The 23325-nt window shown below is 48.1% G+C and overlaps 9 protein-coding genes across 9 annotated transcripts; 5 read left to right on the forward strand and 4 right to left on the reverse strand.

The window, feature by feature from the left end:
- Positions 1-531: 531 nt before the first annotated feature.
- On the reverse strand, positions 532-2137 carry BDV27DRAFT_166305 (ankyrin repeat domain-containing protein). The gene has a single exon (XM_032074155.1). It carries the CDS (start codon positions 2123-2125, stop codon positions 626-628), a length of 1500 nt encoding a protein of 499 aa, XP_031925447.1. The 5' UTR covers positions 2126-2137; the 3' UTR covers positions 532-625.
- Positions 2138-2773: 636 nt separating this feature from the next.
- Positions 2774-3991, forward strand: BDV27DRAFT_159846 (glycoside hydrolase family 16 protein; the record flags this gene model as incomplete). Its single annotated transcript, XM_032072941.1, has 1 exon — positions 2774-3991. The coding sequence occupies one exon, from the start codon at positions 2774-2776 to the stop codon at positions 3989-3991; it is 1218 nt and encodes a 405-aa protein (XP_031925448.1).
- A 76-nt stretch (positions 3992-4067) lies between these two features.
- On the reverse strand, positions 4068-7717 carry BDV27DRAFT_131640 (SUMO protease ULP1). The gene has a single exon (XM_032067675.1). The coding sequence runs from the start codon at positions 7525-7527 to the stop codon at positions 4444-4446; it is 3084 nt and encodes a 1027-aa protein (XP_031925449.1). The 5' UTR covers positions 7528-7717; the 3' UTR covers positions 4068-4443.
- Positions 7718-8193: 476 nt separating this feature from the next.
- Positions 8194-10429, reverse strand: BDV27DRAFT_131641 (PAP2 domain protein). Its single transcript, XM_032067676.1, has 5 exons — positions 10133-10429; positions 9845-10061; positions 8988-9758; positions 8447-8931; positions 8194-8392 (listed from the first exon to the last, which is right to left on the reverse strand). The coding sequence occupies exons 1-5, from the start codon at positions 10185-10187 to the stop codon at positions 8325-8327; spliced, it is 1596 nt and encodes a 531-aa protein (XP_031925450.1). The 5' UTR covers positions 10188-10429; the 3' UTR covers positions 8194-8324.
- A 1748-nt stretch (positions 10430-12177) lies between these two features.
- BDV27DRAFT_131642 (Rho4-like protein) lies at positions 12178-13511 on the forward strand. The gene is made up of 3 exons (XM_032067677.1): positions 12178-12768; positions 12839-13042; positions 13094-13511. The coding sequence occupies exons 1-3, from the start codon at positions 12481-12483 to the stop codon at positions 13448-13450; spliced, it is 849 nt and encodes a 282-aa protein (XP_031925451.1). The 5' UTR covers positions 12178-12480; the 3' UTR covers positions 13451-13511.
- A 390-nt stretch (positions 13512-13901) lies between these two features.
- Positions 13902-14648, reverse strand: BDV27DRAFT_131645 (DASH complex subunit DAD1). Its single transcript, XM_032067678.1, has 3 exons — positions 14414-14648; positions 14274-14336; positions 13902-14216 (listed from the first exon to the last, which is right to left on the reverse strand). Exons 1-3 carry the CDS (start codon positions 14501-14503, stop codon positions 14040-14042), a joined length of 330 nt encoding a protein of 109 aa, XP_031925452.1. The 5' UTR covers positions 14504-14648; the 3' UTR covers positions 13902-14039.
- Positions 14649-14779: 131 nt separating this feature from the next.
- On the forward strand, positions 14780-15906 carry BDV27DRAFT_131646 (uncharacterized protein). The gene is made up of 2 exons (XM_032067679.1): positions 14780-14852; positions 14922-15906. The coding sequence occupies exon 2, from the start codon at positions 15109-15111 to the stop codon at positions 15892-15894; it is 786 nt and encodes a 261-aa protein (XP_031925453.1). The 5' UTR covers positions 14780-14852; positions 14922-15108; the 3' UTR covers positions 15895-15906.
- A 1226-nt stretch (positions 15907-17132) lies between these two features.
- BDV27DRAFT_159852 (class I SAM-dependent methyltransferase) lies at positions 17133-18784 on the forward strand (the record flags this gene model as incomplete). Its single annotated transcript, XM_032072943.1, has 11 exons — positions 17133-17219; positions 17277-17317; positions 17373-17458; positions 17536-17558; positions 17621-17762; positions 17823-17845; positions 17908-17945; positions 18006-18143; positions 18210-18462; positions 18535-18701; positions 18754-18784. The coding sequence occupies 11 exons, from the start codon at positions 17133-17135 to the stop codon at positions 18782-18784; spliced, it is 1029 nt and encodes a 342-aa protein (XP_031925454.1).
- Positions 18785-18878: 94 nt separating this feature from the next.
- Positions 18879-22583, forward strand: BDV27DRAFT_19001 (uncharacterized protein). The gene is made up of 4 exons (XM_032075954.1): positions 18879-19760; positions 19813-20287; positions 20342-21154; positions 21214-22583. The coding sequence occupies exons 1-4, from the start codon at positions 19332-19334 to the stop codon at positions 22503-22505; spliced, it is 3009 nt and encodes a 1002-aa protein (XP_031925455.1). The 5' UTR covers positions 18879-19331; the 3' UTR covers positions 22506-22583.
- The last annotated feature ends 742 nt before the right edge of the window (positions 22584-23325 follow it).

Raw genomic sequence — 23325 nt, forward strand, 5'->3', positions numbered from 1 at the left:
GTATTACTTTATCTTACATCCCACGGTCGGGACTGACCACTAACCAGTTGACCCTGCTTACGGAGACACGACCTTAGAAAAGAATCGTATTAGAATATATAGAATGAAGTAGAGGAAGGGAAAAAAATTTAAAAAGATACTAGAGAAATATTAAAGCACGCTCTAATCAAAATAGAAACACAGTCCGACTCGACTCCTCATAGTACCACCGACACTGCTTGGGTCGTTGTCGTGCATTCAAACGTTCCCGCGTCCGAAAATCATTCTGGGGGGACTCAACTTCCCATACAAAGTGGGCCACTTTTGGACAGGGTCATCTTCCAACACCACTATTTTATGTAGGGCAAACCAGTATCAATGAAAAATGGTAGTACTAAAACTTAGATCAAATAATGATAAGTCAGATATCGGGGTAAACCATTAGTAGTTCATAGTGGCGCATACGTGTGAGAAATTCAACAATAGTTTCAACATTGATGGAATCTATATATTTACAATCGACTACTGCCCAACTATATCACACACCCACACCAGCAGACTTCAGTGATGGCCATATCTTAGAAACAGTCATAGAAGTGAAGTAAGCAGAAAAGAAGAGGAAAAAAGTGACCAGAGAAACTAAGTACTACGTGAACAACGCCCCCCACTCTGGAAATCCCTCTAGTCTTTCGGTCATAGGCATTCGCCAACGATCATCCCCTACATTTGCTTGACAACCGTACTGGACTAACGTCCGAGCAATCTCAAGAATGTCCTTCTTTCCTTGACTGAATTTTCTGTGTGCTCCCTTTATACCCCCCAGTAGTTCATGCGTGTATACCTGCAGAATGTCCTCATATGCATAGAGCAAGGCATTGAGCGGAGTACCTTTGGTCGGAAACTGAAGAGGAAGGGGGTTGCCCGCATCGCACCTCAGTATGAGGAGTATATCGACGAGCGCTAGATCCACGGCGCGAGCAGCATACCATAGCGCGGTCTGGCCGCCCCACGCTCTCTCGTTAAGATTGATGTCTTGGTCGTCGAGAAGGGTTACGATGTTCCTGTATTTCTGATGCTCGATCGCATACATCAGAGGCGTTTGGCCTTGTCTATTTCGAAGGTGCAGATATTGAGGATACGTGTCACCCTCACTGTGACCAACCCGCGCAGCTAATTGCATTACTGCGTCCAAGACAGCATAATCCGTGTTTAATACGGCGGCATGAAGAGGGGTCTCCTGGTTGATCGGATGTTGCGCCCGAAGAAGTTCTCGGCTATCTAAGCCCAGTTGAAGCACCTCATTGAATGCATCATGGTGTTCATGGGCACAGATGCGAAAAAGGCTTCGGCCTGGGACCCCACCCCCATTGTGGGTTAAGAGCTTCCTGAAAGCGTCCATGTTCCCGACCTTCCATGCCACCGTTATCGCCGTCTCCTCTTGCTCACCGTAGGCGTTTGCCTGCTGGTCAATTTGAATCTCGTCCACGAGAGATAGGAGGTAGTCTAGGACCTCCCTCGCCGATGTTAAGACGGCCACAGCCAAAATGCTGTACCCACATAAAAGCATACCGTTCGGGCTCATTTCAAGAGTAACTAGCATCTCGACTGCACGAGCATCATCTCGAAGGAGAGCCAATCCAACTGACGTTCTTGCCAAGGATGAATGTACGGGGTAGTGGGATCGCTCCTGCTCAGGCCATGTAGGGTCTTCCCAAGGTCCAGGCTCGAAATAAGTGGGAATCATTACCCCAGCTCGGACCAGAGGACCAGTCAAGGTAAGGATTATGTTTCTGGCGGTCGCCATTAGCGATCTTGCTCCTTGCCCAGGTGGAAGATGAGGAGTCATCAGACGGCGCAGCAACGCCATTCTCGCGTCGTCATCACCCCATACTTCTAGCAGCTTTTGTGCCACATTATCAGCAGTCAGTTGCTCTTGCTTTAGACGCCGGACACGACGAAGTAAGTCTGCAACGTGTGGAGTTGATACCAAATCATCTTCTGTTTCTGCCGAGAGGTCACGTTGTCTTTGAGCAGCCTCTCGACGGTTCCGATGTACCCTCGCATGGCCTTTTAATGCCGCGCCATAATACTGTGGATGGAAGCGTCCGCAATGGACGCATTCCACGTTTTCCCTGCGCCTCGGCATCGTGTCGAATATTGCACGTTTCTGGATATGAGATCGTTGTCTCTATTGAATGTTACGCAGACCATGCGAGCAGAAGCCCGGTCAGGGAATATGTATATATAAGACATTGGATTCTTTATCAGTTGGCATCTTCATCCAATTTAGATACTTTAGACCATATCAAATATGTGTTCAAGAAACTATTGAAAGGCACTGGGTCGTTCATTCATAGACCATGTTGATATAACAAAGAAATACAATGGCAAAGACTGTAGGAATGCCACTATTGAGCCCTACAGTGTTCCTTTGTAGACAAATGTTCTTTACGACTGCTGATTGTAGTCTTGGTGTCAGTATAGTCTTGTGGTGTTTTCATTATGTTCTTCTCATGGAGATGAAACAATAGAGGCCCTCGTAGTCGTTCAATAAGCTTGATTGAGTTATATCGTAGTATCCAGACAGTGTTATACCCTGTTCCCCAAGATTGTGCAAAGAAACGAATAACTCTGTAGTGGAAGTAACACACAAAGACGCACCTGCCGTAGCATCACTAACCCTAATGATATACAAACACATCCAAGTGACTAGAAACAAGCAACACTCTCCAAATAATCAATACTGTTATATCTTACACAAGACACTCCTTTCTCTTATCATTTACCATCAACAATGAAGTTCAGCAATCTCACTCTCCTACCCAGTCTCTCTTTGATACCCATGACCACCACCACCTCCCCAACGCCAAACCCACAATCAACAAACAACACCCTCTGCGACTGCTACATAATCTCCGGCCCAGACCCAGGCTACTTTACAAACTACCACTTCTGGGACTTCCGCAACATCGCCCTCCCAAATGTCACCCAACAACCGGCCCCAACCCCCCTGGCACTATATACCACGCTCCTCCTATCCAACACGCCCTTCATCAACGACTGGCTCCCCCAGACATGGACCAAAACCGGAACAACGGAGCTCCTCCCCATCACTAACGCCGAAACGAACGTATTCATCGCGCCAAACCCAGACCCCCAGAGCCACGTCTCGCCAAACCCAACATACCTCCTCCTCCAGACAACCCGGCACGCAGACCACGTCTCAACAGCCGAAATCGAGTTCCTAGGATGGAACATCCTGCACTGTTCACTCCGTGTCAGAATGAGACTTATGTCAAAGGAGACCGCTCTCGGTCCCAGGCGCATCCGCCCACCGACCCGAGACCCCCAAGACAGGCATTGGGGCAAAGGACGTCGAAGACCAATCAGGCATAATATCGTTCCCAAGGGCGCCTGCGTCGGACTCTTCACATACCGTTCCAAAACGTGTGAATCGGATATCGAGATCCTCACCTCTGATCCACCCAATGTGATTCATTATTCCAATCAGCCAGATTATGATCCCGTCTCGGATACGGCTATTCCCGGAGCGGGCTCCATGGTGAACCTTTCTGTGCCGTGGACGGCGTGGTTGACGCATCGCTTAGACTGGTTTCCTAATATGTCGCGTTGGTATGCTGGGGAGGCTTTGCAGGCGGTTAAGGCTTATGGTGTGCCTCGGGAGCCGAGTACATTGGTTCTGAATCTGTGGAGTGATGGGGGGAATTGGACGGGGAATTTGAGGGCTGGGGAGTCGGTGTTCTTGGGTGTTGAGTGGATTGAGATGGCGTTCAATGTTTCTTCCGTGGCTGGTGCGCCTGCTGGCCGTGGTGAGGGCTTAACGAGGTCAAGAGATAGGACGGTTCGGAGGGCCGATTTTCGCGATGTTGATAGTGATTTGCGTAGGGTCAGGAGTAAGACGTTAGAAGGTGATATCCTGAAGCAAGAGAATATACGGACAGGAGATAAGGTTGGGTGTCGAAAAGCATGTTATGTGAGTGACTTTCATTAAGTTCTCTATGCAGCCACTACGTCTTCATGGTCTTATAAATATTCAATCGACATCATTACAATGAAGGCACGGTGCCTTTGCAGATATTCACATTGGTCTACATTGTATCCACAGATATCTAGCACTCAAATCAACCATGTCCATGTCTTTATTTCAATCCATCCACATGTCGCATTGCTGTATGTGCATGTAAGCATCAAAAGCGATTTTCGCCAGCAGACCCAATTCAATGTCATATGTCAGGAGCTTTGCTTCAACTGACGGGTATCACTCGTACATGTGCCAAACGCCGTTGCTGATCCCAAAACGAACTCTTACAATATATCCATCCCATACTCTCACAACCTCCAAACTCCACGCAATGCAAGAAATCAAGGAAATAAGAAGAACAAAAGACAACAAAATACAACCTTGATGGTTTGGTCTTCCTCCTCCACCGGGAGGGAATTGCTCTAGAGCAACACCTCCCCGCCGGAGGCCGGATCAAAATCCCCCTCCAGCCCGCCGGCCATCAGCTCGGCCACTATCTTCTTGCGCAGCAAGACAATGTCCCGCGCGCAATAGGATAGTGGCTCGAGGCCGATGGCCACCGCCTTTGCGGTAGACAAAAGGAATACTCCGCAATCACTACCGTTGTCTTGCTGAGGAGAGACAGACGGTAGGACGCGCCATTCCTCCTCGAGGTAATGAGGGCCCAATTCGTTACGGAGCCAATCCTTCATCACTCCCACGTGCCGGTGCGAGAGTGAGCCCAGCGAGTCAAAATGCTCGATGGTGCGTTCCAATGGCTTGATCACGATAAGCGTCCAGTGTGCACTGTTGTGCACTGGAACAAACACGGTATCCACGTCAAGAAGAGACGCGCCGCCAATCTTGGCACGATTGGCCCAGCGTCGGACAGACTGATAGCCTTTGTCGCGCATGTTGGAGAAAAAGAAAGTATTGAAAGCGTGGAACCGGGGTTTGTCACCACGGCCGTTGTTGTGATTCGTGCGGCGCAGATAGTCGACGATTATAGCAAGGTATGAGTTAATAACCTCATCGTTCAACCAGGCCATGGGAGTAAAACAAGTAGACAGATCCTTCTTCGTCAGCGGGTCACCGGACAGAGTAGTGGCGATGCGGCGGTTGCTGTGTGTGGCCATGGCATTGGACACTCGGCTCATCCACTCCCCTGAAAGAGGGCGTACAGCTGGACCTTCAACACGAACTCGTGCTGGGGTTTGCTTACGCTTCTCCTCCTCTTCGATCTTTCTCCACTCCTCAGCATAGACAGACTCCGTCCGGCCGGGCGGAAGCGGTTTCGCTTCGGGGTAAAAGAGGCTCACGGCTGAGACGGGTCGTCCAAGTGGATACTCAATCTGATCTTCCCACCAATGTCCTCCAAATCCAATCAGTTCATCTTCAGTGTCAGTCTTTACCGCCGACCTAGAAATTGGTGGGACATTCTCCTTCTGTTCATTGTATGCTTTTTTAGCAGAAACACGTTCGACGTTGGGAGACGTGGGATGAAGGTACGGAGCAAGGTCAGGGAGAGTAGGCTCCGGGATGAACTGTTCAATCGGATCCTTGAAGCGCACTCGCTTCTTCGGCTTCGGCTTCGGCCCCTCTTTTGGCGCGGGCTGGCCTAGACGTTCGGTGCGTTGGGAAAGTCCAATGTGGGTGGATACATGGGATCCCTGGTCCTTCAAGACCTCGCTGAAATCCCCTGTTTTCCATGCTTTTTGTAGCGCAAGTTCGCGTTTGCCACGCTCCAGGTTCCTACCTGGCCACAACCGGCGCTTAAGATTAGGGCTCATAGACTTGACCTGCGGGGACTTCTGGACGCCTGTCGGTTTGCTGAATCTTCTATTAGTCCAGCGGTGTCCTGTACTCTCAGGATAACGGTTGCCGCGCTGTCGAGGATCCCTCTCAAAGATTGCGGCGTGTGACATGACGAAAGAATCATTTGGCATCTCCATGAAAGGTGAAGACCCAATGGTCGGAGATTGTGGAATGTCCAGAGTCAAATCTGGGAAAGGAAGGTTTTGCACTGTGGGGTAACCTCTCTGCCTACGCCTTTCATGGTCTCTGATCATGCGTCTCTGCTCCTCGGGGAGGCGACGAAGTGCTGCAGCTCGTGACGGAGAAGCTCTGAGGCCAGGAGAGCGGCGGGATGGCTGCGGACGGCGACGATGTTGTACGTAGTCAACCACGGGCTGCCCAATCATATTCCAAGTCTTAGTAAAAACGTTCTTGACAGTTCCCGACGCAGCGTAGGCGCCTTTGACAATGGCGTAACATGTTGCCCAGTACGGGCGTAGCATATGTGAGATCTGTCTATTGTAGAGGTTGCTGTCAAGAGTGTCAATCGCTTGCATCCGCTGATCGTCCGCATTACCAGATTCATCAGTAGCGGTGTTCGAGCCACTAGGACCAGGTAGTGAGGTGGTAAGAGATGGCGCGATAAGTGCACCCGTCATGAGAGGGTCTTCTCCTACGCGCAATACATCATTGACGGAAGGAGCATTAGATGTTGCAGTGGCGGATAAATTATCGTGGGAAGGCTGCTCAGGCCATCCACCAGGAATGAGGGCATCAGCAGGGCTGGAATGACCAATTTGGCCAGAAACGTTTTCGCGGGTAGAGAAATTACTCTCGGCCGCGAGTGCGACAGGAGCGGTCAAGTACTGGGATTGCGTCGAAGCATCGTGGCGAACGGGAAATGTAGCGGTCGGCACGGTGTGTTCCTGGATAGGATGCGCAGCGTGGGTTGATAGCGCTTCAGCTTTCTGGGTTTCTGCCTTGCTTGTGATCGCGGAATTTGGGAACCCTTCCTCGCTAACGCGTCGATATTTGCTCGACGGGCTATCCGTCTCGGGGGTAACCCGGTGAGTCGATTCATTGAAACCATCGTCGACTGATCTCTTCCGAGAGTTGAAAGATGTCGCAGTGGTAATCGATGTGTTCGACTCAAAACTAGGAGTTTTGCGGTCCCAAATGGACTGGGTGGTCAAAAGACTATTGAAAGACGAATCACGTGTGGTGGGAACGCTTGTTCCGATAGTCACTGGCTTATTAGACAGAGACTTTAGTACGTTATTCGAGTGAGAGCTGTATCTGTTGATCGAGGTGAAGGCATTGGTTTTGTTGTTTAAATGGCCGATTATGTTGTTCGAGGCAAAAGTATCTCGGAGAAAAGGCTGCGCGATGAACTGCTGCTTGAAGCGGCCAGTCGATGGGTCGATTCGCGCCTGCGGTGAGAATCGCGTCAACGGTCTAATTATTGGAGCTCGTGTCGCCGGCTTTCCGTCGAGTCTGGTAGCTTTGGGCACACCACCGCTTTTTGGGGGAGTAAAGTGAACCCAGTAATCAGGTCTAGGGAGGTTCTGGGCGGTGGTCTGTGACGGTTCGTTTGAGGGAAGAGGGCTGATATCCATGGGGTCGTAGTATTGTTCTTCCGCCCCCATACTAGTGTCTTCAGTATCCATTACGCTCATGTTTCTCATGGTCATGTCCTCCATCACGCGTTGCTGGGTCGAGAATACGCCAGCCATGGTGGATTTGGAATCCGGACGATTGTGAAAAGGTACCGGTATCAACGGAGAAGATTTTGAAGCGCGTTGTAAGCGAGAAAATCGTGTAGTGAGAAGGCAAAAGATGGTGATGAAGAGAAAGAGTATCAGGAAGATATGGGTTGAAGTGGTGAAGAGATGAGGGAGGGGGAAAGCAAAACAGATGGGATCGCAATTACTGGCCATGGGTGATTGCCATGGTTTTTGTTGAAGTCGCGACAGTCGCTAGAGTGAATGGCAGCTCCATGAGCGTGCTCCCCTTGATAAACAAATGGCAGGCTGGAGAGGCGCAAAACGAGCCTTCCTACCGGCGCGCAATCTGGAGAAGTGAATTGATGGGAAGAAGTTAAAGTAGTTCCCGGCATGGTTTAGACGCCCCGAAGCTTAACCACGCTTTCCCCTTTTTGGACTTTCACGTGATCATTCTGCGAACCACAATCAAATCGATCTACAAGTACTAGTAGCTCACAAGTGTATCGAGAACAGCTCTCCTACCATTAGAGATGCAATTTCAATATTCTGGCAATTACCCCTCTGTATATAATTCAGGTCTTAATCAATTCGAACCTCGGTCAAGAGTCCTAATTTCTCTTCAACACGCGACCACACCAACGAATGGAGAAAAAAAAAAAAAAAAAGAAAAACATGGGGAAAAATACATAACGCATCAAAGTCATATATGTACACTTGAAGGCCAGCTATGGTACAGAAATAATAATGACTCGTGACGTTCAGCCAGCTGAACTAAACCTCACTCTCAGCTTAGTTTTCAGATGGCTTTAAATCGGCGCAAGGCCAACTTTGTCGAAGACAAAAGGAGCTCCCTCCATCACAATCCAAGCAATACCTAGCCAGCGTAAGTCCAAGATTCAAAAAGGGTAGAAACGAAAGAATCACATACCGGAATATACCACCAGCTTCGTAACTACCTCCACATCGTATCGTACACGAGGTTTTTTAATCCGTGCAAACACCTCTTCTTCGTCCGGCTCGGGGTCAGGAACCAAATCAGGGAATGGCTCCGTCAATGGAGGCGCCTCTGTACCATCAACGCCAGTTGCGATTCGAGGGTTACCGGTTCCCATCATGGTTTCATATTCATGGAGCTTGGAGCGCTTGCGCGATAGGTGAGGATATTGTCCGTCGGAGATGTCTTGCTGAGTATCCTCTTCTGCCAGAGGCGACGTTCGGTTGCTATTTGACAGGCTCTCTCGTCTGCGCTTTTCCCGGTAGGCCAGGGTTTCGTAGGCATCAGCTTCCGACTGTGGGCCGACTGAAATGGCTCGTCGTCGGGGGTGACGGATGTTCGAAAAAATGGACGGGATTTCGGAAAAGGTTGGGAACACTTCATGATCCTTGAGTTGCGTGGGAACTTTGGTGTATTGCCTGGTTCAACCGTGAGCTGATAAATCGGTATTAGATGGAGACAAGACCTGACTTACGACGCTGCGGTAAAGAATCGTCGAGGGAGTAACAGACCCAACTTTTCCAGACCACGAAAGACCGGGGGAAGTACACGGAGAAGAGAGGGCTTCATAACCTCTCTCCACACAACGATCAATGCGACTCCTAAGATGAGGCGCATAGCCGTCTTCAACACCCCTAAATCGTTAAACCTATACGGAACAGTGGCGGGGACGGGGTCATCCCATGTGATGTCCGTTTTCGCTACGTGCCAATAAGCCACTTGCAACCCAAGTATCACCCCCGCGAAGGCAACACTATCGTCGAAACAAGGACAGTCATCGGCGGGCTCCGGGTGAAGACGAACAAGAGCGAGGATCACCAATACCACCAGCGTGATCTGTTTCCCGGAAGCCGAGACTACAAACTCGTCGAAGGCGGTCCCGTAGGCATATTGTATGACTGCAAGCAAGCTGCCCAGCAAGCATCCAATGATCACATCAAAAAACCCGTGCATACCACAGTACAGTCGGCCGAATACAATCGAGATGACATAGAGGTAAGTGATACCTTGTAGAAACACGTTGATGGCAGGACTCAAGGTCGAATCAGGCATGTTTAGGAGAGCCAGTGCGTATACGGCAACCGAGACGGCATTTGTCGAATGAGTAGAGGGAAACCCATACTCCAACGCAGCGGAACCAGACATTGTAATACGTTGTAGCGGAGGCGATAGCGGGCGTGGGAGGCAAAGCAAGTCTTTAATGAAACCGCTAAAGAAGACTCCAGATGCCAAAAGATTCACCATCCTAACCAATTGATATTTTTTTAGCCAATGTGATCACGCGGTCCACAGCTCAGCGCACTCTGAACTATATCGGGCCCATGTACATACCCACGCCCTAAGCTTGTATACCCATTCCAGAACAGTATAGGCAAGAAAACCATGAAAAACGTATGCGTTCCGAGATTGGCCGTGAATGCGAAATAGGAATCTAGGGCCGGAGTTCGCACCTTCTCCTGCAACCAGGCGAGATATGGGGTCTCATATCGCACCAAGGGGAGAAGTTTCTGTCGTGGCCAGTACCGCCAGGATGGGAGCTGGTTGCGATCTATTCCCAGCGGACCGTTAGTATGTTGACGCACGGAAAGACCATCAGGTCAAATAGGAATTACGACGCACAATGATTAAGGCTTCTCAGCCCAGCATCTGGTGTGCCATTTGGTCCCTTGTTCATGTTGCAGACGGCCGTTCAAATCAGGGTGACGCTATCGTTGCGGTCTCCCCATAGATCCCACGATCTGCTCAGTTCAATGTCTCAACGCCGATGACAGTTTCGTGAGAGAACCATTCGGAAGCACGAGATGTGCAAAATTTTCATTAATTGTCCCTTGTCCACTCGGTTTCGATCAGGGGGAAGAGGAAGACAGCAGCAGGTCAATTTGGATTAGTCGGGGAGATTGTCCCGCGTTATCCAGCGGTTTGGTTCTCGGGCGGTCAATGCGACTTGAATAGCACGGGGGGAGTAAAATTGCTACTAATACAAAGTAGGATGCTGGGTTAGTGCTTAGTCACCCCTAATTGGCCCGATACGAGTACGGAGTGGGTAATTCTTTCTTTAGTGATTTTTTTCTATCGTTCGAAATGAGGCTTTTTTGACAACGGAAGACGGAACATGAAGAATCGCCGAAAAAAATCTGGTTCCGGAGTTCCTACGGATGCTCCCTTTCTGCATTGATCTAGAGAACTCAGTATGCTCAAGTGGATTAGTAGAATAATCCAATTGAACGGGTGTTTACTTTCCCATTATTGGTCGGCTTATGATCAGTTTTCATGAGCCTCGGTAGATTGAAACGCAGAAGCAAAATAAAAATAAAAATAAACTAAGAGCAAACTTATGTTCGTCGACGCCCAACTCTCCACTGTATATATTCTATCCATACACACACAGACACACAGGCATCTGTGCTTTTTTCAGCACTGAGCTACTACATCGGTCATGTTGCACTACAAGAAATTAAATTAAAAATAAAATAGAAAAATAAAATAACAATCTGAATAGTAACAACTTGTTCAATGAAGTTGATAGCCATTATTCTCACGCTCAAGTTGTTCCCATGCAACGGTTGCTTTCTAGGAGATTTTGGACAGACCATAGTGAACTTGTGCCGTAAGTAATATTTGTTCGTATTATGATTATAAAAATAAAGCTAATATGAGTTATACTATGTCAAAACAACCAGACTCAATATGCTGAACTATGTTGATACAGGCTCGGACTGAATGATCGACGTGGAAGTTGGTTCCGATAAAGCAGACATCCTTAAAGGCAAATTATATAGTATTCATGAACCATAATAGCCGGGCATCATCTCAGCAAATGCGAGAGAAAAGGAGTCGCTTGTAGATGTCACTCATTGGGTAACGAAATACGACGTGATGATAGACTTCGATTTCTTCTGGTCTCGAGCGTATTCTTTCAGGCTACTAAGTACGAGTACGTGACGATCGTCGGGCGAATTCGAGTTGGTTGATGCCGGAATAAGCCACGCACATTAATACGACGATACTACATTGCAACAAGTGGCAGGAGTGTGGGGACATTGGGTAATTGGATACATGCGTACAATAGGATTGGTTAAGAAATTTCTACGACGGTAGCCGTGCATGATTCGTCTCTGTGCGGACAGATGACAGCTGAACGCTTTGCGAGGGAGGGTCGAAGGATCCAGCGTTTTGCTGTCCTTCAAGCACATACCAGTCGTCTGGCAGGGGCATACTATTTGGCCAAGACCCGCAAGGGATTAATCTAGGCTGAGATATTGGCCAGTGTCTAGATTGCATAATCGATGATCGCGGGCCAATCGAAACACTAAGCGAAATCAGCCTTCGAGATCGGAGCCGCTTTTAGGGCACGGGAGAATGAGAACAAGGTTACTGATAGGGTCGACCTTGGAAGAAATCCAAGAAGATCAAGGAGTTTGTAATATGTGGTCCAGACCACATGCTAGGAATTCCTTGATTCAATCGATCGAGTGACGTTGTGCTAAAAAAAGGTTCAATGGATTGGGTGTGGACTTATTTTATTGATATTGATTTGACTGCGTCATGGCCTGAACAAGTGGTTGCCATGGCAGCGCTTCGGCCCGTAAACATCGAGTTTCATGTCAGCTGGAGCGGCGGCCACGCCACACCTGCCATTACTTGATCGAACTACCACGACTATCGTGAAACTCGACGTCTCTTGCTTTCTTTTCAGAACCTAGACTGCTGCTCTCGATCTTCGAATTCTTTTTTTTTGTTATTTTCTTGCCGTCATCTTTCTCAACAGCCTTCATCTCCATCATCCTCACCTTATCACAGAACCTATCGACCGTTGGAAACTGAAAATTTCCGGGAAACCGTTAAAACGGGCAGTGGATCTATCTATAAGCAATAGATCAGAAGGACAATTCCATTTTCGGCGCCGCTGAGCACCACGTTCTCCTAAAATCTCCTAATTGAACCTCAGCATTCCGCCTTCCGCCATCATGTCGAGCCATATGTACGATGACCAGCCTTATGCAGTGTCACGACGTCATTCGGTAAAAACACCTCCTCCTTCATCCACTCCCCGGCACAGCAGGGGGCGCAGCCAGAGCGTCCGAGTGAGCAATGGAACTGCCAGCACAAATACCAGCATCTCAAGTGGGAGAATGTCGGAAGCGACGAATATCACTCAACCACCCGCATACTCGAAAAAGTTCGTTGTGGTGGGAGATGGTGGATGTGGAAAGACTTGTCTCTTAATTAGTTACTCGCAAGGGTATTTTCCGGAAGTAAGACTCTTTATTCTTGCTCGAATGCTACTGAACAGCCTTTTCCGACCGCCATTCTGACCTGGACTAGAAATACGTTCCGACAGTGTTTGAGAACTACATCACGCAAACCATCCATCGAGCGTCAGGGAAGACGGTCGAACTTGCCCTCTGGGATACTGCAGGCCAGGAAGAGTACGACCGTTTGCGCCCGTTATCCTATCCCGAGACTGATCTACTCTTCGTTTGCTTTGCAATTGATTGCCCCGCATCTCTAGAGAATGTGATGGATAAGGTATGTCCTCTTAGAGTTCCTTATATGACACATGACACTGACTGTATATAGTGGTACCCCGAAGTCCTACATTTCTGCCCCACGACACCAATCATCCTGGTTGGTTTAAAGTCCGATTTGCGCAACAAGAGGACTTGCATTGAACTCCTTAAAACTCAAGGACTGACGCCAGTGACACCAGAGCAAGGTCAGGCAGTGGCTCGGCGGATGAATGCTTCATACATTGAATGTAGTAGCAAGGAAATGCGCGGTGTGGACGGGGTTTTCGAAATGGCTGTTGACACTGTTGTGTCGGCCGAAGAACAGTTTAGCTGGAACAACCGTCAAAGTCATAGTACCAGTGGCAAACCTCCTGGAGGTGGCGGTGGTCCTAAGAAGGTCAAGAAGCGTACATGCAAGATCTTGTAGATCGTTTTTCTTGTCTCGACGTGTCCCATGCTCCCCCCCCCCCCCTTCCTTGTTTTTGTTTGACATGTTGCTGTTTCCCGCCGAAAGAAGCCTGGTTGCTTCGGCGGTTTACTTCTCCTTGTACGTGATATGAATTGGATACGACCTGGAGAGGATGGCCTACGCGGTCCAACCCATTATGTGCTTTTCTAAATATTTCGTTAACGGCGGCCTTTTGAGTTTACTTCTCCATGTTGCTATACCTGTTTTTCCTTGATGATTGTCTCCATGAAACACTATTACCCTTCCTTTATGTCTACTATTATTTGTCTGTGACCTTCTTGATTTCTCAAATTGGCATGTTTTCCTCATGATGTCTGTCACGAATCCGGTCCGAGGACCACTATGTCATATGCATGGGGTGGGTGTTTATTGGCGCTGAGTCTCCCATGTCACTGAATATAAAAACACTGTGAACCCCGAGAGATGTTTCTGTCCTGTAAATTGATACTATATAATCTAGAGATAGAGAGTAAACAGTACGCGCCCATATTTGAACTCCAATACACCAAGCCATGCACCGAACACATTCTGGATCATGTCTCATATCTTAACCGTCTAACTCGCTTCTCTCATTGGCGAGTCCCTGCTCATGCAGCTCGCTCTGGTCTTCATGAGGCTCCTCTTTCTCCTTCACACCACTCTCGGCCTTCTCTTCCTCCGGTCGTCCCATGAAGTTCTCAAATTGAGACCAGAGAGCTTCGACAGAGCTAAACTCATTGCCCACCTATGCAGTTGGACTTAGCCAATTACATGTACAAGGAAGCTGGAAGGTAGAACTTACTGCAACGATACTTTCTAGGTTTCGGTTCAATCGGTTGATGTTTTGCAGGACTTGTTCCATACCCTGTGCAGATCGCTCAATTCAGTAAGCTTATCTCGATGCTAAAGCCACCATGAGCTGCCCGAGATTGTATAACCTACCACGGCGATCTCTCTCACCAGTTCCTCCCGCTGCTGTTCGAATACAGTCGGGGTAGACGACCTGGATTTCGAACCCGGTGTCATGGACATTTTCGTTGTAGTGAACAAAGTTGTAATAGTTTACGGGTGTAATGACCAAAAGGAAAGTATGGGGAGAAAGAATTGATTGCAGACCCCCTCAGTTATACTGTTTCGGAGTTATTCGCACCTTTCAACGCACGTTATCCATTCGAGAATACCCAACCGTCATGTGGCGCATGAATTATTGTGGGACTCGTACCTGGTTGTCCTGATTGGGCATGGTGCAAACAAAGGCGCGTCTTTTCTGCCGCCTGTTCTGTGACCGCTCTGTATCCCGCCTGTTTGGTTTTGCATTCCCTCATATGGAGTGTATACTTCTTGTGAGAGATGTTTTTGTGTTAGGGACTGCGACTGCTGGCTTTCAAGGAATCTACATCAGTAACCTCTTATATTTTTCTTCTGTTAGCATGCGATGCAATTTACATACCGCAACTATCGGGTACCATGTCTGGCGCCCTGGCTCTGGTGTAACATAGACGTTGTACGCAAGGGACAAAGGGAGCCCCTGGACTGGTTATAGAAAGTAGACTGTCACCTTACTATGTTGTAGAGTAGCTGGCAAATTTCTTTGCCGGTGCTGTTTTCAGTTGTCAAGTTTTATACAACGAGCCGCGATGACCCTCTCCATCGGAAACGCACAGCTTCTCCAGGCAGAAATCGATGAAACTGACCTTAGTTTCTTCCGATTCTCAGTCCATGGAAGTATCAAGTACCTTACCATCGAGGGAAACATTTTCTCCACCACGGAAATGGCTTTTGGCCCATCTCTAAGGTCTCTACTGCCAGAATTTCCACCTGATGATTGGAATGATGGGTTAATTGCCAAAGGCAAGAGCACCGGGAAGCCATATTTCGCACGTGCCGTCCGGAACACATTTCCGGGTGTCAAAAATCAATGGCATGAGTACTCGGTTGACTATTCAGATATAAAAGTGGGAAAGAGGCTTCGGACTGGCATCTACGAGGTTCAATGTCCGGGATTTGACACCATTGTTGTCGCTAAATTTGCTCGCTTCCACTGGGAGATTCGATACATGGAGAGCGAGACAACAGCATACGAGTGGATAAAAGACCACGACATTGGCCCACGATTTCTGGGTCATCTGGTCGAAGATGGTCGCGTAATCGGGTTCCTGATGGAACGAATTTCCAATGCACGACATGCAGTTTTAGATGATCTCGAGGCTTGTTGGGATACATTGTCGCCGTTGCATGCCCTGGGGACTCGACATGGTGACACCAATCCATTTAATTTCTTAATGACCGACTCGAGAGCTGTTTTGATCGACTACGATACAGCTCAAAAGTGTGACGATCGCGAGGAGCTTTGCGAGGAGCTTGACGGTCTTGCTGAATCGTTAGCAAGTACATCCGATCGAGGCGGAGGGGGCTTGCTTTGAATGGGATGTAAGATCATTGGATCTTTGTTACTTCTGGAGAGTTTTAGCGTATATGCTATTCATGTAGCTTTCTGTAGTATGAGAACTTGGTTCGCCGTTACCAACATCCCCTCCATAGAACCCGTTTGACTTAATTGAAAATGTATCTCACATGATTTAAACTAAGCTGTTTTCACGCCCGCTACTGTTACGTACTCTGGTACTCTAGCAGTACTTCAAGATACCATCAATGCCAATTAAAACTCAGAATCGCTGTGATGGGCATCATTCATACGTGATTTCACCCTTCACCCCCTCAGAAATCCCTGCCCAGGTAAGAGTATATTATTACGATGATGACTTTGGTGGCTTCGTTTAATCAAGACAGTCAAGTGATATGCACGCGAAGGCCCACGTTAATTGATGGAAGCGGGGCGACGCTCTGCGTTGGTTGCATGATTTGCGCCATGAAATCCATAGTGAGCTCTCGCTGTGCCACAATGAAAACTTTTGCCTCCAGCTTGAATATCATAGTGCGCGAGACAGAGCAGGAAAAACAAAAAAGGTGAAACGAATCTCTTGACAGTGATAACGGCTATTGACGGGTTAAGTGAACCATGGCGAAAATGGTAACCCACCGCCTAGATTATCCATCCCAAGGAAGCGGGATTTGATATGCGCATACAACGTCGCATGTAGCAGTGAATCAGGATTTAGAAGTGGTGCCCCGACTCCTTGGCTCTTTGAAAGGATTTAGCGACGATGTTACGTGACTAGGCGGAATATGCAGATTAGGATGCAAGTCCTTACCCTTACCACTCACGTTATACTTCGATTCCGACAGGGGTCTCTATTTCTACAGGTATTTGTCCAAAAGTACTTATCGATTGTTAACAACTAAATTGAGCCTTACTCAAAATTCAAGCCTTAATTATAGTCCTGGAAGTCACAATGGACACTATTAGGATGTTCCGCACGCAACACCCCTTAGCAAGTTGCTTGCGAAAGGCCTAGTATTGCCTGCCATTAACATACTTATAGCCTCAGGCTACTACCAAAGGAGGACTGGGATGCTGCGTGCACATTTTGGGCTTTGTGCATGATCAACGTACGTTTCGGCGACGGCACATCCCGTCTCCACAGACGCATTGCGTCAAGAAATAAAAGAGCATACCAGCCTCCCATGAGTAGGGAACAATGCTGTCTTCTGTTAGCCTCTTCGAGATTCTTGCTGTGTAGCTAGGCTACATTTTGTGATAATGGCTACCCACAACGACCCAGAGTCCACAGAAGTTACTTCTACTTCCCCGCAATTGCCGCTTCATGAATATGTTGAGGCAGACGATGTGAGCATCTACTCGATACTTTATGTAAGACACGCAGCTCTCTAACCTTACCCATAGGTGTCGTCTGATGCGGAAGGCTTCTCTTATGAAGCTGAATGGTGAGTCCAAAACGAATATTTAGGCGAGTTGATGTTAACACATCGGGCGGAATAGCTCGAGCTACACAACAAGCCTAAGTTCGAGTGTCTTCGCGTACAAATTTGAGCACGGCCGCCGTTACCACGCGTACAGAGATGAGAGTGAGTCGCTGAAGAAGCCATGCTTCCTGTGTTCTGCCTTAGCACCGTCTAATCATAAACTGCGGTGATATCGGTAGATTACTATCTCCCGAATGATGATGTACGTTATGCTTTACGCAGCGTAGAAGCAGGACAGGAAAACTGCTTACGTAGACCAAACAGGAAGAGAAAGGCCGACTCGATCTTTTCCATCATATTCTAACTCTCAGTTGCAACAACAAACTCCACCTTGCACCGATTAGTCCCGATGTCGAACAGATTCTGGATTTAGGAACCGGCACAGGGATTTGGGCTATAGACATGGGTATGGTTGCTTCTCTGAGTATTCCTTTCATGGTTTTATGCTAACCCTAAACTTATTTAGGGGATTTGTATCCTTCAACAGAGGTGAGATCGCGCCTTTGGTAGGCCTAGATTTGAATTGAGCACCTCTGAGCTTTTGTGTGCAGGTTTTGGGAAACGATCTTAGCCCTATACAGCCTACTATGTATGTGAGACTATGCCATCCATAGCGGCGAAACATCTAAACTAACCGAATAACTTACAGGGTGCCCCCTAATGTAAGGTTTGAAGTGGATGATGTAGAGAATGACTGGGATTACCGCTCGGAGTTCGATTATATACATGCTCGCTACTTTGCTGGAGCGATCAAAGACTGGCCAAATCTACTACGCCAAACATTCAAGTATGATATGGGTATATTCTTGGGCTATATGTCTGCATGCCTATACGGATACTGATGCGGCAATAGGTTCACTAAACCAGGAGGCTGGGTGGAGTTTCAAGATTTCGAAATGCAATTCTACACGACTAACGGGGAGTTCAAGACCGGCTGTCCGTTAGATAAGTGGTGTACTGAAAGCATTGAAGGCCTGAGGTCTGTTGGACTCGAACCTTCTCCCGGGCCCAAATTACAACAGTGGTTCAAGGATGCCGGATTTACCAATGTACAACAGAAGGTCGTGCCCGTGCCGGTGGGTGTTTGGCCAAAAGACAAAAGACTGGTATGCGTTACGATGTCTCCTTCGATGACAAGGGCATTTGGAACCCTTTGATTGATAGTGTCTTTGCAATAGAAAACCGTAGGAGCGCTTAATTACCATCAATTCAATGACGGACTGGATGGCATGTCGTTACGAATATTCACAGCTATGAAGGGCTGGCAACCAGAAGAGCTACGGGAATTTCTGGCTGATGTGAGGAAGGATCTCAGAAACCCTCGACTACAGGCACAGCATAATTTGTAAGTGCAACGACTTGTCGACTTGTGAACTTTCGGCTGACTTTGACTTCAGTTATGTGGTATATGGGCAGAAGCCAGAATGATTTTGCCAACATTGTCTTCACTTGAAAGACTGAGTGAACAGACGTACGGAGCTGCGCCAGTGTACCTCTCGTCAAGGTTCCTCGGGTTCAAGTGTTGTGAGGTCTTTTGCAAAGCAAGAACACCACAGATATTAGCCACTTTCTAATATTCTAGATGCAAGTTGCAACTCCTGTCAAACACGAACAATATGATGAGTATCTGGAATAGAATTCACAACCTCGGTGCTAGATAGTCCGGTTCAGCATTAGCAAGCTGCAGAAACCCCGGGTTTCCCCACAATTCACTCTCCTGACTAAAATGGTATCGGTTTACCCCACTTCCTGCTCGGAATGTGGAGAAAAGCTAGGGACAAAATGACGCTGTATTGCGCTGGTCCCAGGCAGAAGAATTGTAGATCAACGCTCGGGTTTTCCGAGCATGACGATCACCATCTCGGGGCTGTTTTTGCCGGCCCATTCATAACCCACAACCTTGGGCTAAGATGGAGAAATATTCATATAGGGAGTTGTTCTCTCCTAATCCAGGGCACAGCCCAGGACTTCAAAAATGCAGACACGCATTCTTTGTTTGGCAGCCCTGCTGCTCCCACAGTACGGGCTGGCAGTCGATGACCAAGTAGGAGCGAAGATCGACTATGGCACATTCGAGAATCCCGCCGCTAGAATTCGTCCTCGTTTTCGTTATTGGCTTCCAGATGCCAGTGTAGATTCGACTATTGTTCAAAAGAACATCAAGGATGCCGGTGTCAATGGCGCTGGAGGCGTGGAGTTTCTTCCTTATTTTGACTACGGTAGTACTGTTCCGGGAGCAGATTGGGTAAACTATGGATTTGGTACGCCCGCGTTTGTCAATATCTTCAAAGCTGCCCTCCAGGCTCATAAAGATGCGGGTTTGGTGATGGACTTTCCTTTGGGCCCGAATCAGGGACAAGGCGTACCAGCGAGTCCTGAAGATGAAGGGCTCCAGTGGGACTTAGTAGGTATTTTCGTTACAAAGAATAGAATTACGCGTTCTGACATGCATATAGTCTACAGTCTCGGTCGGTGTCCCTCTGAATGGCTCATTTCAAGGACAGCTCCCTGGTTGGGGTACCGGGGAGCTGGTAGCACTCGTTTCAGCTCAAGTGTTATCGAGTCGAAATATCTCAAATCCTACAACCAGCTTGATTCCTGGCAGTGAAGTTCAACCCAGTGCTGTACAGTATGTGTTAAAGAACTCAACTCTGCAGGATTGGTCGCAGAACGTTACATCCACAGGAGAGCTTAGTTTGAGTTTTCCTAAGGCAGGCGGCCAGAGTTATAGGCTTTTTGCGTTCTACCAACATCAGACGTTGCATCAAAATATACCAAGTACTTTTAACGTGTCGGGGACAATCTTTAATGGTGGATCTTATGCCGTGGACCATTTCAGTGCAAAGGGTGCGGAAACTGTTACTCGATTCTGGGATCAGTATATCCTTGAAGACGAGATCAAACAGATGCTTGTCGAGGTAGGTAATTATGGTAAGTTGGTCATACTCAGTTATCAAATAAAAAGGAGAGGCTAACTAGGCGCAGGCTGGGAGGATAGCATGGAGATCACGTCCAATGTCTCCTGGACGCCGGGTCTTCCTAACATCTTCCAGAAGAAGCATGGCTACAGCATCAAAAAATATCTTCCACTTATAATTTACAAGAACAACAACATAGGTGTACAGTCGACTGCTCCTGGTACTATCCAGTGTCTGTTGGATACCCCCGATCAGGGCAACGGGTACATCAACGACTATCGGGCTGCGTTAGGAGAGGGGTACCGGGCATACTTGCAGGGGTTGACACAATGGGTGAATGACATGAATCTACAATACTCTTCCCAAGTGGGCTACAACCTGAATCTCGATGTACTGGCAAATGTCCCGGACGTGAATGCACCGGAATGTGAAAGCCTGGCGTTCAGTGACAGCATCGACGGGTATCGTCAATTCGTTGGACCCGCTGCTCTCGCCGGCAAACGTGTGATCTCCAACGAAATGGGTGCAGTCATCAACAAGGCATTCCAGCATCCAGTTACAGCGCTTCTGTGGGAGATCGCTCGGGCTGTTGCTGGAGGCGTCAACCAGTTCGTCCTTCACGGACAGACATTCTCCGGAAACTATGTCGGTACAACGTGGCCGGGTAATATACCATTCCACTATCTGTTCTCCGAATTGTACTCTGAAAAGCAGCCTTCCTGGAACCATGGCTTTTCGGAGGCTTTGAACTATGTGGCTCGGTTGCAATATACTCAGCAGAAGGGACAACCTAAATTGGACGTAGTCATCTATAACAAGGCCTCAGCCACTGATGCGCAGTTCGGCACAATTTACAACGAAACTGATCTAATTGAGGAAGGTAAGTTGGCTATATTGATGCTAGATGTTGAATAAGCTTCGCATGCTAATAATGTGTAGGATTCACATACGTCTATCTCTCGCCAGATAACTTTGCTTTACCGCAGGCTCGTGTTAGGAATGGCACGCTTGCTCCTGATGGTCCGGGATTCCGTGCAATGATCATTCCCAGCTCAAGCAACCTCACCATCGATGCAGTGAGAGATATCAAGAAGTTCGCTCGTAATGGCTTGCCTGTAATTCTGTCTGGTGGGCTACCAAATGCGTTCTACACAGGGGATAGAAACACAGATAGTCTCGTGAAGGAGATATCTTCCTTGCAAGAAGTGCATAACATCCACATTGTATCTTATGGTCAAGCATCCAGAAAGCTGCAATCGCTAGGCATTGCGCCGCGGGTGCAAGTGCAGGCTAATGGCACATGGTATTCTACATGGCACTCTGACGCTGATGGGGTCGACTATCTTTTCGTCTTGGGCGATACAGTGGATACTGCGGGTAACCTAAGTGTTGCCACGACAAAGCGCCCATATTTCTTCGATCCTTGGACTGGGAGTCGAACCCCCGTTCTTGAGTACCAACAAAGGTCTGGCCAAACCGTGGTGCCCCTTCGTCTGGCCGCGAATCAAACAGCTATCATTGGTTTCACTGGCAAGCCTAGCAATACCTTACTCCATGCTACTCAGGTACCCTCCTCAGTAATTGGCTACAATTACGGCAATCAAACCAACAATGTCCAACTGCACGTCTCATCCAGTTCAACCGACCAGAACCTGGGCTTATCCAACGGGAAAACCATATCCCAACTAACAACCAGGGATCCTGCCCCAGCATACCAGCTCACCAATTGGACCTTGACAGTCGAACACTGGGAACGCCCAGACAATCTATCCGACGCATCAATAATTGCAGTCAAGCACAACACAACCCACGAGCTCACCTCTCTCATATCCTGGCAAGAAATCCCCGCCATCGCCAACGCCTCCGGAGTTGGCTACTACACCACCACCATATCATGGCCCCCGACAACCAACACGGCAGACGGCGCCTACCTGTTCCTCCCGCAAACCACAAACGCAGCCCGTGTATATGTTAACGGCCACAGACTCCCAGCTTTCGACTTCCAAGCGCCGAAGCTCGACCTCAGTGCCTATCTTGTCTCCGGGGAGAATAAATTGACTGTGGAAGTACCATCGACTATGTGGAACTATATTCGGACTATGTTGGATGAGCTTTACTCGGCTGGTTCATTACCCAAGCTTGAGGGGTCGGGTCCAGACCCGGTTGATAATGGTTTGATTGGGGTGGTGAGGGTTGTACCTTTTGTTAACGTTAACGTTGATCTATCGTGATGGAATTGCGGTGCTGTTTTAGATATTTGGATGTATATAGTATATAATTCCTGGAATGTTATCTCGTCAGTATTGACACCAGAGCACTAGTAATGGAGTTGAGGCCATCTGAGCGGAGATATGTTTGAACATACAGCCCAGCTTTAATCCGACTTTTGTCGCCAATGACCTCTGTGACTACTGAGAGTGTCGACACGCCTGGAATTTGGACAAGCTATCTTTGCGTAGAGATATTCTGCCCGATATTTCATTAGATCACAGTCTCTAGCTCCCGTCTTAATGTTGTACAGCGTGTATGTCATCATCTGTTGGATATGACCCCGATGGAAGGTATCTGCCGGTGGCTTAGGACATAACTGTACTGACTTTGATCAAATACAAATCAATGGAGTTCTCCCGTACAAATCCTGGGGAGCGTGACTGTAGTTGTCATGGGGTATCGCAGGAGGGTCATTGCCTCAGGCGCACAGTGGTACTACACATTCACTCCACACCTAAAATCTGCGCCTTCCTCTTCTGGACTACGATCATGATTTTCCATTCATTCTTTACACTCGCCCTATGTTCTCGACATGCATAGAGTCCGTATTGTTCTGGTGGATAAGGGTATCATTCCAATAGAGTGTATTGCTAACCAGCCCAAATTCGCGCCTGAGGTCTCACATATGCGACGAAGAATGCCATCGGTTTAAGAGCAAGCCTGCTGTACTCGACTGCAAACGAGATTGGCCACAAACAGAGATTGGCAACTTGAAAGCGACCAACTGTACCACTGCAATCCACAACTTGACAACAAAAAGCTACGTACAACGGCCATGTC

Source organism: Aspergillus caelatus (assembly GCF_009193585.1).
Source record: "Aspergillus caelatus strain CBS 763.97 unplaced genomic scaffold BDV27scaffold_144, whole genome shotgun sequence".
NCBI lineage: Eukaryota > Fungi > Ascomycota > Eurotiomycetes > Eurotiales > Aspergillaceae > Aspergillus > Aspergillus caelatus.